Here is an 18,771-nt window from a genome sequence, read left to right as displayed (position 1 = left end):
ACTTGCGTTTGTGCGCAAAGCGGTTTTCCGGCTCGAGTGAACGGGTCACGCATGAATGACGAGGAGAGAAAAGGATGGCAATAAAACAAGTGAGCGAGAGGGAGAGCTTCGAGGGGCAGGAGGGATGAAAGGAAAAACTTTTGCCTGGAAATTCCATTACGAGCGATTATAAAACCGCTGATACCGAGAGGTATTAGAGGGAATTACTCGAGCTCTCGTCGAGTAGTTGTTTTGAATGCTGTTCTCAAGGGGATGATACTTGCGAATAATTGGCTGTATACGATTGGATTGGCAATTTGTGAAACGCATTTTTTTTAGTGTTAATAAAATAAATAACAATAAAAAAGCAACGACGTGAAGTTGCACTTGTATAATGACGACGTTGTGATACGCTGCGAGATAAACTTGTACATACGCGAAGTGAGATCGTGACAACTATTGACCGAATTGCAGTTGATGATGAAGAGCTCATCAACTCAGTGACTGTACGGAAGAGCCACGAAATAAATGAATGTCTAGAATGTCACAGTCTTACTCTAATTCTGCGTAACACTCACTCACACGACAAACACTTTACTCAGACGCAGCACACAAACCTTCAAAAAAAAACCTCAAGAAAACTCACTCGAAATCCGCGCGCGCTCGTGATCGCTAGAGGGACGAGATTGCACAAAGCGAGAGAGAGAGAGAGAGAGAGAGAGAGAGAGAGAGAGAGAGAGAGAGAGAGAGAGAGAGAGAGAGAGAGAGATAGAGAGAGTGTTAGAGGCGCGCATGTATGTATACAGGAGGAGGAGAAGAGAGAGAGTTCACGATTTATGCACGTCAAGTGGCCCGACCGCGTGATATCGAGGTTTTGGAACTACGTTATTTCGGGGACGCTACTGTGATTTATCATTGCTCCGCCTGATCGATGCGCGTGGATTTTATCGCGACTGATCGAAATAATGTAAGCAAATTTATTGTACACGAAAAGACACGTCCAAGAATGCGTTGAAGAAGGGAAGACACGACGAACGAGGACGAGATAAGGGGCAGTCGCGTACGAGGAAAAATGTGCATGAATAAACGAAAATGCGTGGACTTTCGACTCACGGTTCTCTCCTCTCCCTCGCAAACCACGTACATCCCGACACTCTAATCCAACAGTATATCCGCCTGTTTTTCTTGCTCTGACTCTCGATCTTTCTTCTTCTTTCTCTCTTGCTCTTTGACTCTGAGAAAAACGACTCTCCTCGCGGATAGCATATCTCGATCGTGCACCGAGTGAATCGACCCAGTCACTTATTTGGGGAAGGCAGAGTAAGGTCACTCTGTGAGCGATCGCATTTGTAGCGGATTGTGCTTTGCTACCCCAGATTGCTATGCATGCCGATTATTTATACGTGTAGCTGAGCTTGCTTACTATATTTTTCTTTTATTTCCATTTTTAATTAATCCGATGGCAGTCCGGGAGGAGAACGAACCTCTTTACCAGTCACGTTTTCAAATCCGAGGGATCTCGTAGCGCAGTTAATCAAGGGAAGTTTGAAGCGTGCGGCTAAAATCCAAAACGTTCAAAAGGAGTTCGTTCTGCTCTCGGAGAATCGTGTGCTCAGAGCGCACGATCGGAGAAAGAGGAAATACCATAGGATACCAAGAGTAATCTGGTGAACCGCTCGTGCGATGGGACTGCAATTTCAGGAACAACTTGCAAAGGAGCGCCAGGTGACGGGACGCGTGCAGATTCAGGTCTGGTACGAGGCGGACCGCAAGGAACTCGTCGTCTCAGTCCTCGCGGCGGATGACCTCTGCACTCGCGAGGACACCGGATACGGCTCGGCGCCCGAGGCCTTCGCCAAACTCGATTTGGTCTCGCCCAGGCAAGTAGCGTGTCCCCCTCCCTTATTTATATGTACCGCGGACAGCTAGAAGATACGCGTGGGACTTTAATTTTTCAGAAGCATAGAGGAGAATTTTATCGATGGCTCAGCTTACTTTGAAAATTAGTTTTCTTGAAAGGGGTTTCCGATTGAAAGGATATTCGATATTTGGTGCTCATGATCAAGCGTTGTTGGTGCGAAGATTGTCGTTCTAAAAAAATTTTGTTGACGCGTTTTCTTTTTAAAAGATTTAAAATCGGAATACTCTTGAACGAAATCTCGGCAGTAAGAACTTTATTTATGTATCGCGTAAAAATAATAACGTAAGGAAACAGACGAGCGCGATCTACATAAATAAGAAGCGTGAGTATCAAAAGAATCTTACTAGGAGAATAGAAACTAACAGTAAGGAAAATAACCCCCGCGAAATGTACAGAGGGATTAACGCCATCAGAAAGGGTTTTAGGAGTAGAGCGCAATTGATGAAGGACGAAAACGGAGACCTCGTAACAAATGACAACGAATTACTGTCGCTGTGGAAAAATTATTTCAATAAATTATTAAACGTGCACGAAAATAGCGAAGAATTAGGGGACGAAATTCACACTGCTGAACCCCACGTGGAGGAACCGAGCTACCAAGAAGTAGAGGCCGCGATTAAAAAACTAAAAAACAATAAAGCCGCGGGAAATGACTCTATACCAGCTGAGTTACTCAAATATGGGGGCGTCGAGCTCACTTTCAAAATCTATAAACTAGTATGTGCTATCTGGAAAAATGAAACAATACCCGAAAATTGGAAGGAATCTATCATTATACCGATTTTTAAAAAGGGGGATAAGACAGAGTGCAATAACTATAGGGGTATTTCACTTTTAGCAACGTGCTACAAAGTTCTGTCAAACGTAATACAAGCTAGACTCACTCCATTCGCGGAAGATATAGTAGGAGATTATCAGTGCGGATTTCGGCGCAACAGATCGACGAGCGATCAAATGTTTACCATAAGACAGTTGTTATAGAAAAAGTGGGAATTTTGCGAAACCATACACCAACTATTTATAGATTTTAAAAAAGCGTACGACTCTATTAAGCGAAGCAAAATGTATCAAATTCTAGTACTTCTCGGTGTACCGAAAAAACTCGTGAGATTAATTCGAAAATGTCTGAACAGAAGCATGGGTAAGGTCCGAGTAGGCGGTAATGTATCAGAACCCTTCACGATACGCGATGGTTTAAAACAAGGGGATGGGCTCTCTACGGTGCTGTTCAACTTAACGTTAGAGTATGCCGTTAGAAAAATGCAGGTTAGCCAGCTGGGCGCAACGCTTAATGGAACAACGCAGATACTAGGCTACGCAGATGATTTGGATATACTGGGGGATTGTAGGGAAAAGGTAGCAAGAAACGCGGAAATTCTCATAAAAGCGGTGGAGTATACAGGGTTAGAAGTGAGTGAATCAAAAACAAAGTACATGATTGTGGATAAGCTAGGCATCTGCAGAGGGGAGGAAGATCTCAGAGTTGGGAATTTTACTTTTGAAAAGGTTAGCGAATTCAGGTATCTGGGTACGACCATAAATGATAGAAACGAGATTAATGTCGAAATAAACAAGAGACTCCATTCGGGTAATGCTTGCTTCTACGCCGTGAGTAATTTACTTAAGTCGAGGCTGTTGTCTAAAAACGTTAAAATAAGAATATACAGGACAATAATACTGCCGGTGGTTCTGTACGGGTGCGAAACGTGGGCTCTCACTAAGCAGGCGGACAACCGTTTTAGGGTATTTGAAAATAAAGTCCTGCGAAAAATATACGGGCCGAAGAAAGATGAGGAAACCGGGGAATGGAGGAGACTACACAATGATGAGTTACACAATCTGTACGCGTCACCAAATATTAACAGAATAATAAACTCGCGCAGATTGGGATGGGCAGGGCACGTAGCGAGAATGGGAGATGACCGTACGGCAGTGCGTGTCATGAAGGGCAGGCCGATGGTAACGCGACCTCTAGGTAGACCTAGACGTAGATGGGAGGACAACGTAAAAGCGGATCTAGTAGAAATAGGACGGGTGGGTGTCGATCGGAGAGGTGCATCTTGGGTGGGGTTGACACAAGATAGGGCAGCGTGGAAGGCTTGCGTAGATGAGGCGATGAACTTTCGAGTTCCAAATGCCATGTAAAAAAAAAAAAAAAATCGCGTAAAAATAAATCCAATTTAAGAAGCCTTTAATCGATTTAAAGCCGAAGTAGACGAAAATTCCGGCTATCGGCTCCGGCAATAATTTAGTCTAACCTAAAAATAAAGTCCAAACTTCTCGCAACGTAATTCACAAGTCAATCTCGTGAAGTAACCCCGATAAGAGCTATTCTTATTCATTCTCCGTAGCGGTGATGCGACATCACTGAAGACGGACGTGGCTGAACCGACGCACAATCCAATCTGGAATGCGACGTTGAACTTCACGGGCGTCGCTGGCGAGCAGCTGATTGACCGAATGATCGAAGTGACTCTCTGGGATTATTGTCCCGACAGGGACAGCCAGTTTCTGGGTGGCTGTTCAATCGACCTCACCAGCGCCTTTGAAGCCGACCGGGCTGTTTGGTAAGGCTCTCGGTTCATTAGAAACTTCCACTTGATTGTTTAGGGTTTACGTTACACAGTCAGCGAGTTCATATAAACTTTGAAATGCAAAAGTTTGCATGCAAAGTATGCTTTTAATGTATCGCAAGCAGCTCGGAGCCTGATGCCTCTGGCGTGCGGAGAAAGAATCTATTCGAAGATTACCATATTTTTCGTTTTATCGCCACACGTATGCGCCGCGTGTGGCCTGCATCGCATCATTGGAACGGAGCGTGGAATTTCAAAATGGTTATTTCGCCGTCGGACGAGCATTATCGGTTACGCTGGAATACGTTTTCAGTGCCACATCGATTTAAAGCCCTGCTAGGATTTCCTTTATATTGCTCTAGATATTTATTGTCAGCAGATGGCGTAGGACCGTCCGTAAGCTCGTAAACTGCAGTTTATTTAGATTGAAATATATAGTTGCCCTTTATTCGTTGCGGCACATATAAATAAAACAGTGCGCATCTTTTTTAACGCGAGTGTGAAAAAGTTGTATTTCAGTAGTACCAGGAAAAAGTATGTTTAACATCTCGGATAATTTCTCAGGTACCGACTTGAAGATCCACGAGGCCTGCGATCAGGCAGGTCACCCCACTGCTCGCCTCGCGGCTCGCTCTCTATCGAACTGGCGCAGCGTCTGCTCCGGCGAACGGACCTGCGCGAGCGCAGCTACAGCGACGACACGCAGAGCGACAGCGGTAGCCCCGAGCCTTACTTCCTGCACCCGGATCATGCCTGGCTATCCAACTCTCGCCGAGGCTCCAGTCAATCCGAACAGCTCGAGGTCGAGCCCTACGAGCTCAGCAAGGACTATAGCCGTTCGCTGCCCGGCAGCAGACGCAGCAGCTTCCAAAGCCAGACCGGCGGCACGGATAGTAAACGTGAGTTTGCTTTAACGATATGAGTTTACATTGTTCTTGGTTATACAGAAGAAAGAAGTTCGTTGGGGATAATTAATAGTTGACTCGAAATCGCGATATTGGAGGGTTGCCCGCTCTGTTTTCTCTCCTCTAGCAAACAATAACCTCAAACGATCTTTCGACGTTTAAATTTCGCGCCCAAAGACCCTTTCACTGAGGAAGAACTGAAATTCGTAGGAGGTAGCATGGGCGAAGCGGATGTGTCGATGGTGCACTACAACCGCGAGAGGCGGCGTAGCTCATTCGCCCGACCGATGCGGGATCAGGAAGAGATTCTCGAGACGTTACGTGTGCTCAAGGCACAAAGTGGCGGGCAGAAAGGCGAACTATCGCGCACGATGAGCCTTACCGGCGAGAAGCGACGACCCAATCGTAAGTTTCGCCACGTCTCTACCTCTTTCTCTCTTTACGATATACATATACCTTTTTCTGTATATATTATACCACTCTGTATAATCTACGTGTACACGCATCGCAGCACTTCATACTGTGTATTATATACGCTCTCACCATTGCCACGGCCTCCTCCCCGTATATCAGTGTGATATGTCCCGATGCTCCATCCCCTCAAAAAGAAAAAAGCATTGCGTGTTTATTAACCTCACCTGTTTTGTGTTGCCTCACACCTCACCGCTAAAAGAAATAGAAGCTCGCCACAGCCACGACTGTGTTACTGAAACGATCGATTAATGTGTCATTTGTGAAAATAACGTTCACTCTGTGCTTGGGCTGATGATGAGGAGATGATGCAAAGCCGTAGATGCGCGGACCGCGCGATGATCTTTATATCGTTGCAACAAACTGATATTGTGTCTGCATATTATGTAAATGCGCGTGTCTGAATTTCGCATTCCTATTTGTACATACATATATTATATATTATATCGCATTAACACACCGCGCTTACATTTGATTGTTACACATCTTTCATCGTTTTATCGTTTTTTCGTCTTTTTCCTCTCTGTGTGCGTCTTTTTTTTTATATATCTATATTTGTCATTTTTATATATAATAAGTAAATTGATGACGACAAGGTGAATTCTCGTTATTGTATTTAATTTCACTTTGCTTACCTTTGAATCACAATACTGTACATAAATAATACGTCAGCTACCAAAACTCGTATCTAATAGTCATTTATTTTTTAGATTTATTCAATTTTATAGTATACACGATATAAAAATATAAGCATACTCTAATATACATACGTGCACTTTACAAATTTTACAAATATATTTAGAGAGGTAGATTTATAGAATTACTGAAACTTATTTTAGTAATAGAATAAAAAAAAAATGAAGTATTACAATAAAAATTTCCTACGTGCACACACACTTATATTTTTTATCTAAGCCTTCTTGATAAAACTAAAATAAAGTTCGAAAATTCACTCTGTCTCTTGTTTTTATAAACGTTAACTCGTGTCATCTGTCTTTACATGTGATTGTCTATGTCTGCGTGTTTTTTCACATTATTAACGTACACCTTTATCTCTTTTTCTTTTTCACTTTTTGCATTTTCATGTTTTCTCTCTTGTTTTACAAATCTCACACAATGGCTTTTCTTTTTTTCTCTTTTCTTCCTTCCCACTTTTCGAGCCCTGAAGCAAAGAAAAATATCATATTCGCACTTTTGACCGAGCGAACGAAAAAGCCCAGGGAATCTCGAGCCACCACCCAAGGGCGCAACAACGAGTTTACGCATGATCGGTAAGGTCACGTTTTTTTTCTCACTCTTTCTCATTATTAACTGAATACCGAGAATTCGCTACAGTGTTTCATCTTTGTCTTACTGTCTGTCTCTCTTTGTACAACACAGGTTATCTTTCTCTTTACTTCATTATATTTTACATTTTCAATTACTTGGCCACTGTGACGAAGCTTCAAGTATATTAACGAGGATTCAATTTTCAATGGTCCGTCCTTTTATTTCCCTTTACTCTTCATTTCATTTTAATTGTACTTACACAATTACAATTAGTGTGCTATGCACTACTCCTCTCGTAGCTACATTTTAACGAAATTAATTTTCATTCACGTCAGCGAAGGATCGTCTCACAATAATGAGAATGCCGCTCCGTTCTCCATTTCGAATTATTATATTTTCCACTGTTAATTATTGTTGAAATAAATTATTGCATGCCAATGCATAAACTCAAAGTTAAATGAAGCTCGTTCAGAACCATAGGCATGTTCTACATTAGTCGCTACGTGAGCAATGCGACCTGCCCTTGATTTCCCTTTCTCTTTGTTACTCTGTTACATCACCACAGTTCTCTGTTGTATGTCTATATCTTTCGTTTTATCACCCACATAACTCATCGTGTCGTTGCGATTAATGTTTCACATCGTTTCCTCGACAATCGTATAAATATATACATGGCGAACGTTCCGTGTGTATTCAGCAACAACAGCAACGAAAAAAGCACGATCAAATAAAACAGTGACCCGATTCAGCCGTCCACACATATATCCAGTGCTGATCACGTGTTGTCCAGAAAAGTGTGTCTTGTTACCAACTCCCTCCCTTCCTCTCTCTCTCTCTCTCTCTCTCTCTCTCTCTCTCTCTCTCTCTCTCTCTCTCTCTCTCTCTCTCTCTATCTCTCTCTCTCTCTTTGCGAATCTTTCGCAGTGTCTGAACCAGAGAGTGGCGAGCGACTATGTCAATTTCATAACGACATTCAAAACTAACAAACAAACAAAACACAATTTTACGAAACGACAGAAATCTTATCCAAATCTTTGTTACTTATAGCCTTTAATAATAAAAACAGGCTGTTTAATAATAGATTAATTGTTCTTACAATAGCGCTGCTAATACTTCATCAGCGCTCACACGCATACACGCGCGCATAGGTAAAACAAAGAGACGAGTGAACCCACGCACGTTTACGCGCATACACACACACACACACACACACACACACACAAATGCAATAATCCGGGGGGATCGATGGGCACCCGTATATACGTCATATTGCCTGTACATGAGATATTGTTATTACATGTACCTGTTGCTCTATATCTATATTAGATATGCAAGAAACGACGAGAACAATTTTACGCCACTTATACAGAACCACAGCTTTACATTTTGTAAGTCTCGATTGCAGCTTTTAACCCCGTGCAGTCTGCCACCGGACACAAGCTTCTTTCCGTGTACTTCTGCTTCTTCGTAATTTCACTTTCTGTGACTGCTCAATATATACATCAAAGAAGGCTGCAATTGTTGTTCTCTTTCTCGTATTGTCCGTTTTCGTATCCATACAGTATATTGCGCTGTTACTGTCACCCAACTGCCGACTCATGCCCAGTCAGCTTATCTGCAGCAGTGTGCGTTTTGTTTTAACGATTGTTTATCATTTTTAACTTATTTACCATTAATTGCAAGGATCCTTCGTACGAGAATGTTTACCTAGCACGCTCGGGCCAGATGGCGCCAGTACGCGTCAGCACTGTCATGGCCGCCGCACCTATAACACAGCTGAATGTATAGCTGTAATGTTAGCTGTGTTATAAGTGTAGCGGCCATGCCAGTGCTAACGCTAACCTATGCTGGCGCCATATGACTCAAGCTTACAGAGCCAACATCCTCATACGCAGATAACTGCTTAAATTGCCTTCTGATCGTTTACATTAAGTTTATGTTCTTTATTGTTTTGTTACAACACTAAGTTTTAGATGTCATTTATTTTGTATTATCATTGTGTTTGTGGAAGTCAAAAATTGAAAAAAAATCTACATCGCAGGAGGATTTAACTTAAGGCGGATATACCTCAAAAAAGCTCTTTAGTGATGATCCATCATTTTCTTTCAAAGCAAAGCGCAACTGCGTTATGGTTATATTCTCTGGGCCTACGTTATGATATTATTACTTATGCCAAGAAAAGCGAGTGAATTTTCGTGCCGTTGCGATGATTTTGCATCACTTAATTCGTACCTTGTTTTGCCTTACTCGTGCAGCTCGATTCTGAAAATTTTAAGCAGACAAGCTACCCTGCATCAATATGTTCTGATTTTTCATACATTTTGACAATGAAGTATAATACTTTCAATGTTATAATAATTATGATTATATCGCTATCATCCACGGTACGAAAATCACTGATCTTATTTGAAAGGACAAAATAAGATTATTTGTTGATTACATGTTGTTTTTCATCAACATTCATGTATGCAGTTGGAAAGATGCCATTTATTTCCAATGAACTTTCCGATCGATACTTCTAAATTATTTTTAATTTATTGACAACTTCGGTAGCACTTCTGTAGTATTTATATCTGCTTAATGAATACTTTGACATCTTAATTGCAACATAATTGAAGTTGTCAATTTAATTTGAATCAATTATAGAGACCGCGCCTAAGATTTTTGTATGAATAAAAATAATTAATTTTCAATAAGAATTAAAACCTGTATTGGTACAACGACTATTTCATTTTTTTTTCAAAATAGATCTTCCAACTGCGTAACCCACTTGTTAAACATTCTGTGATGACCGTCTATTTTCTTGACGTCTTGTCGTCTTTATACACACTGTCTGTATTTTCACGCTAAACCAACTCAGAGCTGAAAATCAAACCAATCTATGTATATCTATAAATATATACATATGTATATATGTCGCTGTCGCTCTCTCTCTCTCTCTCTCTCTATATATATATATCTTTCTCTCACAGACACACTCTCTGCTCATCTCGTTTGTTTTTCTGATTTTGTTTCTGTTTTGTCTTTGCTCTTCGTGCGACGCAATATAATAATTGCTCACGAAACATCGCCGATAACGAACCATGCATTCATGGTATGTCGCGGCGGCGTTCGCTCGGTCGAAACGCGATGCGATAACGGCCGAACCTGCCCCTACGACTTCTACTACCACCAACACCAACCATCACTACTACTACTACTACTGTACCACCACCATCAATCGACCGTCTTCGACCATCGGCCATGTGTATTGTGCGAAACGGAAAACAATCACCGTTACGCTGATGGACCAATCCCCGGGTGCTGACATATTCGATTTTCGATGCAAACTAACCAAACGCAAAAAATGACCAAAAATGAAACGCAAAATTATTTATTGAAAAAAAAAAAATACGAAAACGAAAAACGTCGGCAGAGTGCGTAGTCCCAACAGTTACTGTGTGGCAGTGCGAGCCTGTATCTCCGAGGACCGCTAAATCGGCCTCCTTCCCTACACCGCACGTCACACCACCCCGATAGATTACACTGGCAAGCCACTTGCGAGCGACGCTATGGGAATCTGGTAAGGATTCACTTTTCTTTCTTTCTCTCTTTCTATCTTTTATACCACGTTCTTATGCACTGGCGCTTTTAGATACTTCTTTGTCTCCACTTTTTTTTAATTCTCTTTTTTCGACTCTGGTGTTCGTGGATACTTATTTCTTTTATAGGTGGTGCAATGCGTAGATTAATGTTTTTTTGTCTAATATTCTAAATCCATTATTAAATTGGTTACGCATTATCCATTTGTGTTATAATTTCAAATATTTACAAAAACTTATGGTAATTTGTGAAGCGATGTAAATAAGTTTTGATATTTTAAATTGTAAATATTAAATATGTATATGATGCAATTTATACATGATACTTTGCATTTTCAAGTAATACTAATTTGATGAAATAAGCTAAATGTAGTATTATCATAATCAATCATAGTCGTTTCACTAAAAACTACGCACTGTTACAATTTAAAGAATTACGGTATCTCTTGTTGCACTTTAAATCGAATGTCAGGCTGTCGAAATGTAAACATGGAAGACGATATTTGATGATGGTAAAAAAAATTAATAACGTACACTCTAAACCTAAAGTTGAAAATCTGGAAATGAAAAGATTAAAACCTACATTTTAAACTTTATGAATATTAAAAAGTGATTGATATCCTCAAAATGATAGCATTACAATTAAGTGTAAATCTGTAGAATTGATTTGCATAAAGATTAAAATCTATCAATTAATTCTCTGTGAGGATACCATTTACTTTTAAATACTTATATAGTTTAAAATGTAGGTTTTAATCTTTTCACTTCCTGATTTTCAACTTTAGGTTTAGAGTGTACATGCAAAGCCTGATACTTCATTTTTAATTATCAAATCGTCTGTTCTTTATTCTTTGCTTTAATTTAAAGGCATTGGCTTTTTGTCAAGTGATGTGTCGTTACAAGTACCTTTGTAATAAAGACATATTTTGTTTTAATTTTTTTATTCTGTTGAGAAGTTCGTTTTTGTATACGTACAGTCTAATTTTTTCGTTATTCTTTTTGATGGCCTTATTTTCAGTTCTGTGATAAATGTTTCTATAGTAATAATAATAATGAACTATAACTAAGTTGTATAATAATGACGTAAGCTTAGCTTGTATAATTAAAAAGATACGAATAAACAAGCAAATATAAATAATGAAAAACAGTGTAAAATAAAACTTCAACTATATATTTTCAAGCTTTTATTCTGATGCTCAATAATTATATTCGCCCTGCATCTCTACTTAGAGCTACTGACAACTTGTATACCTTCTTTCTGTTTCTCAAACTATGCTGCAAGTGCTAGTGCATAGAATCGCTAACTTTAAAAACTCGCTGATTCTCTGGCTAAGCAAATTTGATTCACGCTCGACTCTTCTCACTCACATACATTGCCTTACATTACATCTGTACAACAAGCTGCTGTATAGCTGCTACCGGCAGAAGTTGCTACCAATATTGCTACCTGCTGTTATGACTTCGGTAAGAACGAAAACCGTCGGGCCAAACTCTTCGAAACTGCGCTTGAATGGTCTCGCGAACTTTTTTCATTAATGCCGAGTGCAATGTCTGTATTTTCCGCGGACAACGGCGGGATATGATTCATCACAGCTGGAAATAGTTCAATTAACGAGAGCAAGAACAATCGCAAACCCTCCTGAGGTCATTAGTATCAATCGGCGACGAGAGGAGAAGAAAAAAATCGAAGTACGAAAATAACCATCGAGGTGCGCCGGTGGATAAATAACAGGAGAGGGTGAGGCTTTTTATACCGATGCGGCGCAAAGAAACGAGGATAAAAGAGTTCATCGATCCGAAAAGTTCATCGCAGATTTTCTGGCTCGGCGATTACGCTAGAACGTAGATAGAGCGTAGATTTAGATATTTCCTCTATTTCTGTCTCTATTTTTCTCATACCTGTACATAGAAAACCCCAGAAAAAAACTTGCTCGTTCGTCAAGGTGTAGGAGCTTTTCTAATGGCTCGCGTTATCCGATTTGCCGGGCTTTCCTCACACACGCAGCGAAGAGCCACACTCACACGCAGTAGAGCCTCTTCAGTCATCTGTCTTTCTTTCTCTCTCTTCCCCTTTTTAACTCTATCACAGTATGTATACATATAGAGGCGTATACGAGGCGAGTTTCTTGCGAGAAAACCGTCCTGCTCGCAATCTTGGTAACTTTTGCGAGTCTTCCACCTAACCCCGTTACTCTTTTCCCGAATGTTCCGACTTTCACACGGTCTCTTTCTCTCTCTTTCTCTCCGGACTTTGCTCGTTTCTCGACTGTTATACGACTCGCGTAAAACATGATGCGAAAGGATACTGTGTGAATGTTAGTGGGTGTTAATTTAACACAGTTATTATGTATCATGATTATTCTCGTATACGTGCGTATAAATAGTTTGTTATTTATTTCGTAATCGATAGAAGTTTTTGAATCTCTGATGTTAGTACTATTGTAACAGTTACACGTAGGTTTTTGCTGGGCACTCGAAATTAAAATTTTGAAGCCGTATTTCAATACCAAGACAATTAAGATCGATATACTATTTCTACAATCCCAAGGTAAGATACCGAGATGTTAATTAACTTTTTAAAAATCTTCTTATTTGCACAGTCAATAATGTTCAGAAATGTAGATGTTTTTTTCTCTCCTCGTTAGAAGTGCCTATTTTGGATGTCATCTCACAATGGAACTATATATAGTGATAGAGTGTTTAGTTTTAGAATTTTAGAAATATATCAATATGAATGAAATGTAAACGTCTACCTGTAAAAAATTTCTACTTACAGAGATCATCAGGTATATTATTTTAATTTTTTTCAAATAGGTTGTATTAGTAATTTGCATACATCAGCCCACTATATAATTCTGTAGATATAGAACAATTTCGATCTTTTTAAAGGTAATAAGATCCTCCGTGTTAGCATATTTTTTATTGTTTTTTTTTTCTTATATCTTTAGACCTATTTTACTCAATCCATTGTACATTTTTAAATCAAATAGCTTGGTGCATAAAAATTGTGTTAAAATTAACAGTAAGCCTCCACTATACTGATCCAAAGTGTAAGAAACACTCATTTACAAACGAAAAAAAAATTGTATGAAAAAATGCAAGTACACTCACGTGAAGCTTTCTAAAAGTTCTTAGACTCTTAGATTTTTTCCTGAGTTCTCTTCGCGTGAAAGTGCGGAATCAGCTAGTCCTGAGATTTGTTCCTCTCCACCTCTGTCCCCAAGACCTTGCACTTTTTAATTTTCACAAACAAAAAATAGGGCAGAACGAACGAATCCGTTTTGTCGTCGACGTTACCGTCGTCCTGGGTAATTAGAAGAATGTCACGGAAAATCGTATCGTTATTAGATCTGCGCATACCTTACGCATCTTGAGATTCCTTAAGAGCTGTATCAACCAGTGCAGCCCAGTTTTTATTTATAAGTTTGCGCAATGAATAAAATTCGTTGGAGAAATATACATTTTTTTCTCGTTAACAGAGTTCGAGGATTTGTTGACCCGTTTTTTAATTAGTTCATAAAATTCTAGAAACAAATCATTTATATCAAGTAAAAGTTCAATTATTTGTAAATGAATATATCCCTAAATATATTGTTTATAATACTCTTTATATAACACAAATGTATTTGCTTCTGTATTTGTTGTCCGGTTCACTTTTTCAATGTAATCAACTTAATTTACCTTAATGATGAACGAACGATAATATACCCGACACGTAATACGCTTTTGAAAATACATTCTGCGAAAATTGATGTTTTGATTGATGTATATTTTTTACGCAAATGTATGTGTATCTCGAAATCCAATGCCATGTCGTGAATGAGGTACCTTTGCTTTGTCTGTGAAAACAGCACATTTTCAAAACTCGCGCAAGACAATACTTACTTCCTCCTGTTTGTTAAACGAGTTAATTAAATAGCAGTGCTTTGTTTTGAAAATGTGCTTAAATTAGTCACTTCAGAGGACACAAATCTCCCACAAAATAAACTAGTTGCCAGACAATGGAAAACGTAGATAGTTAGAATACTATAAACTGCTCTTTCTATGCTAAATTACACCAAGTTCTCTCGGTGCATACAGAAACATTGTTGATTTCACAATAAAAATAAGCTTGTTGCTCTCGCTATAGTTACATACTCTTGTATAAACTGCGTACTCTAGCTAAAACTGTACGGCTTCTTATAGAAACTCTATGAATCTTACATCTGTCCTGTCGTAGGAAGCTTTCGAGTACATCAATGCAAACTTTTTTTGAAAAACAAGCGATAAGTGTTTTGAAGTTTTACACTTTTCGGTACTAATATATATAAATTCACAAAGTCTTCTGTTAAATATGTGTACAAACAAATTTGAAAATAATTATTGACGCCTCATTGGCGTTTGAATAATACGTATCAGACCTTTACCAAATTTGAAAGCAACAATTTAAAAAAAATCCACGTGCAACGTACGATTGTTAAGGATACTGTAGTTGTTTGTGTATGGCAATTTAACAAACGTGTGATTGAATCGCAGGGCGGGGTGAGCGCAGAGAGAGCAGCGTCCTGGAAATGAAGAGGCGTAATTACGACCGAAACAGCGAATCTGACGAGGAAGAAAAATGGAGGTAAATTATTTTGTTAGTTTTAGAAACAAAACTGCTTAAAAATAAACGTCAGCATTCAAAAGTAAAGATTTATTTAGTACTACCGTTTTTAATTGTGCCGTTATGCGAAATACCAATGAAGGTGTATTCTGTTTTTGTTTCTACAGTCAGTCGATAAAAGCAGAGAACGGTGTGGACTTACAGCTAGGACCTGGGCAGGTTGTGCCAAAGGGCAATGTGTCAATGGGTAAGGCACGAGCGTGGATCAACAAGGGAAAAACTTTTCTCACCGAACGATATTGCGTGCTTCTTTTCGTTACAGGACAAAACGGTAAAGTGCAGCTTGCAATTTTTCTGAGCAAAGGCAATCTTGAGGTAGAAGTAATTTCTGCGAAAGACATTTGCCCGGCCGAAGCAGAGGAACCAGGTAGGTTCTGTACGCTTTTATTGCAAATTGTTAAAAATGTCGTATCACAGCACATTGTTCTGTGAAAAGCACATTTACATACGTAGTTGCCCGTCAAAACTGTAGCTGGTTTAAAGGGAGCGAGATTGCGGATGTTTCGAAATTCACTGCTTTACGTAGCATTTGATATGTTGACGCTAGGGCCAGTATAGTTTCGAAACACACGCGTATTATGTCGTGAAACTACTCTAAATAGTTCTTGGCCCTCCGTCATGCCGAGTCACCTAGTTCACCTTAATTAATCTCGCTGAGTGTAAACATATTACCGAAATATCTTAATTGCTTTGACACCACATCCACTTTGCTTAATGGAGATGCGCGACCTTTCACCTTTGAGTGCTAAATCCGTGCAATGATCTGTTAGGCTCTCTGAAATTTAAATAAACTAAAATGCATTTTTCAAAACGTTTTAAATTGTATGAATATTATTATTCATGTTTACGTTGTCACAAAAATCAAAGCATTTAAAATATACACGACTTGTATCAAATACATTGTTCAGCATGATATTCAAGTTTTTTTTTTGCAATGCGATAGCACCAGAATGGCAAATATAGCCAACGACAATACTTCTCAAAACTTTAGCAACGTTGCAATTCCATTACTCCCACAATCACCGCTGCATGAATGATCGCACGCCTGACTAGCTGTATTTTTTTTCGATGCATCAATGTCGTGTGAGTGTTTCGATGTTGGTTAAAAGAACAACCGACAAATCAACCGATTCTTGCAGACACGTATATAAAGACGTACCTGCGCGCAGAAGAGCGTTGGCTGCATAAGCGCAAGACCCGCGTGGTGCGACACTCGCGGAACCCCCAATTCCGGCAGACCCTCAAGTATCCAAGCTGCGACGCCCTGGGGCGCAACCTGCTGGTCATGCTTTGGGAGAAGAAACAGGGCTTCGAATCGAACCAGGGACTCGGCGGTGCCGAAATTGAGCTCGACGCCCTCTCTCTGACGCGGCTCACGATTGGCTGGTACCATCTCTTCCCCATCCATACGCTGGGCACACAAAACGCTGACTCACCATGATGGCTGCGGGAAAAATGGGCCCTCGAAGCCGGCGAACTCGATCTCCGCTTGAGTCTGCTGCTCAAAGACGAGACCGAGTCCGTTGTCAAAATCGTCTCCTGATAGACAGGCCTTACAGATTCGATCAAGGCTTGTCGAGGCTTGCGCGGTTCACGTGTGCGGATGGAAGTCAGCTCTCCTTGGCGGTTGATTTGGTGGACGAGGGATCTTTCGATGGAAGCTTGTCGAGGATTGCTGTTGATTTACGCTTGAAAAATCAAAGTCTATTTAAACTATCAAAGCAAAGGCACTTCTTGGTCGCTCGAAAATGAGGTTCGTAAAAATCACGTCGAAGCAAGTGGAACACGAGACAATCAAATATCTAAAGCCAGCGGAATTATCAACGTCTCGAAACACCCGCGTGCGTTATATGAGATATATTAAACCTGACAATCATTCGTAAACATAATCCAATGACGGCTCTAAGATCCGAAATCAGAAAGCTTACGTTGCGCTTCGAACGAACCTAGATGATTTATTGACACTTTTGATTTTTCGCACTTTTCTAATGAATTTAAAACTATATTCAGCATTTGAGACAAATTCCGCTTGGAGCCTATATATTTATGTAAAGCAAAGTTGAGTCTTATATAGTGGAGAGAATCGAGAAATAATTCAGAGCCAAGGAGGGTCTCGAGAGAAATTCGTATATATTTTTATTACTCAACCGTGAGAAAAGTTAATGCTTCGACTTCCGCACTTGCGCCACGCGAGCCATTGTCTTTTCCTGCGACTACATTGTCGAAGGAGACGAAGGGTCCATTTTTCCCATATACGTGTTTATTTGTAATAATAAAGTGATTGATTGGTATATTTTGGTTTGACGGTTGCGAAGCTGCGGAGCCGTACAGGAGAATGTACGAACGAATGAGGGATAGGTCATGGAGACAGGAGCGCGACATTCTGTGATGCTCGATCGACATCTACAACGTATTGGAATTTCATTAGCTGGTTGATCCAGCACAGGGTTCGATCGAGTATCAAGTGAGCGACGAAATACCCCCGTGTGAGAGCGAGATAAACTGTTGGGGTGTCAAGCTTTTTTGATCGATCTGCTGGAAGTGTTTTACCATTTCAATCTTTCATTAATAATAAAAGTTTTGACTTTTACGTACATTTCTCTATATGTATTCGAAGCTTTCCATTGATCATTCAATACCCCGAAGATGACAGATTTATGGCCCGTTTTCTTTTCAACCTGTTTATTATGTTCAATTGTACTTTGACTCCTGGGCAAAATGCTTCCGGCTTGTGTCGACATTAGTTTAGCGTGTAATATTATTATGTATGATGAAACCAAAAGAAAAAGCGTGATCCTCGGTGCTCGCTGGTCGAGCGCCTCGTTACGAGGATGCGCTCTAAAGAAAACTCGATGGCCAATTCCAAGTGCTAGGATAGAAAAATAAATTATTTAAAAAAATATGTACACACACACACACACACATATATATATATATATATATATATATATATATACACCAATAAAATCGATGTTTAGAGTTCGCACAATTATTTTTTAGTCTGTAGACTAAAGACCGATAAACACGAAGAGCGCGAGCGCTTGAAAAGTACACTGATCTTAATGTCATGAAGAGCGACGGTTTCTGGGATAATCGACTGAGCTTTTGTTCGCATGCCGATTTCTGACGTCGCTCTTAGATTTTGACGATATATACATATGAGTAAATAAATGTATATATATATATATACTTAACGAGTAAACCGACTACTTGACGTAATATTTTAGCGAGAATCAGTAAATCCTGATTAAGATTTCGCGCTTACCCCGCCTAAGATGATGATTACGATGATGATGATGATGATGATGATGATGATGTAACGAAAAAAAGCAGCGTGACAGTGGTTTTAAGAAAGGAGATATCTAAATCCGAAGAAGTGTTATATATGCACATTTTTCGACGTGACAAATTATAAGGACATTCGTTG

The 18,771-nt window shown here is 39.8% G+C and overlaps 1 protein-coding gene across 7 annotated transcripts in view; it reads left to right on the top strand.

Moving 5' to 3' along the window:
* LOC100116327 (regulating synaptic membrane exocytosis protein 1) overlaps positions 1-18,302 on the top strand; it is a 153,642-nt gene extending 135,340 nt beyond the window's left edge. For 3 of the 7 annotated variants that reach the window (XM_031929944.1, XM_031929942.1, XM_031929943.2), the window contains exons 17-24: positions 1,681-1,859; positions 4,252-4,467; positions 5,038-5,372; positions 5,589-5,783; positions 15,215-15,305; positions 15,452-15,531; positions 15,607-15,711; positions 16,484-18,302. In XM_031929944.1, coding sequence (XP_031785804.1) covers positions 1,681-1,859; positions 4,252-4,467; positions 5,038-5,372; positions 5,589-5,783; positions 15,215-15,305; positions 15,452-15,531; positions 15,607-15,711; positions 16,484-16,785 — 1,503 coding nt within the window. In that variant the 3' untranslated portion in view covers positions 16,786-18,302. The other 4 variants (XR_004227595.1, XM_031929945.1, XM_031929946.1 and 1 more) reach the window with 4 other exon arrangements.
* The last annotated feature ends 469 nt before the right edge of the window (positions 18,303-18,771 follow it).

Source organism: Nasonia vitripennis, chromosome 4 (assembly GCF_009193385.2).
Source record: "Nasonia vitripennis strain AsymCx chromosome 4, Nvit_psr_1.1, whole genome shotgun sequence".
NCBI classification, from domain to species: domain Eukaryota; kingdom Metazoa; phylum Arthropoda; class Insecta; order Hymenoptera; family Pteromalidae; genus Nasonia; species Nasonia vitripennis.
The sequence above is the reverse complement of the archived record's forward strand: the minus strand, read 5'-3'. Positions and strand labels throughout refer to the sequence as shown.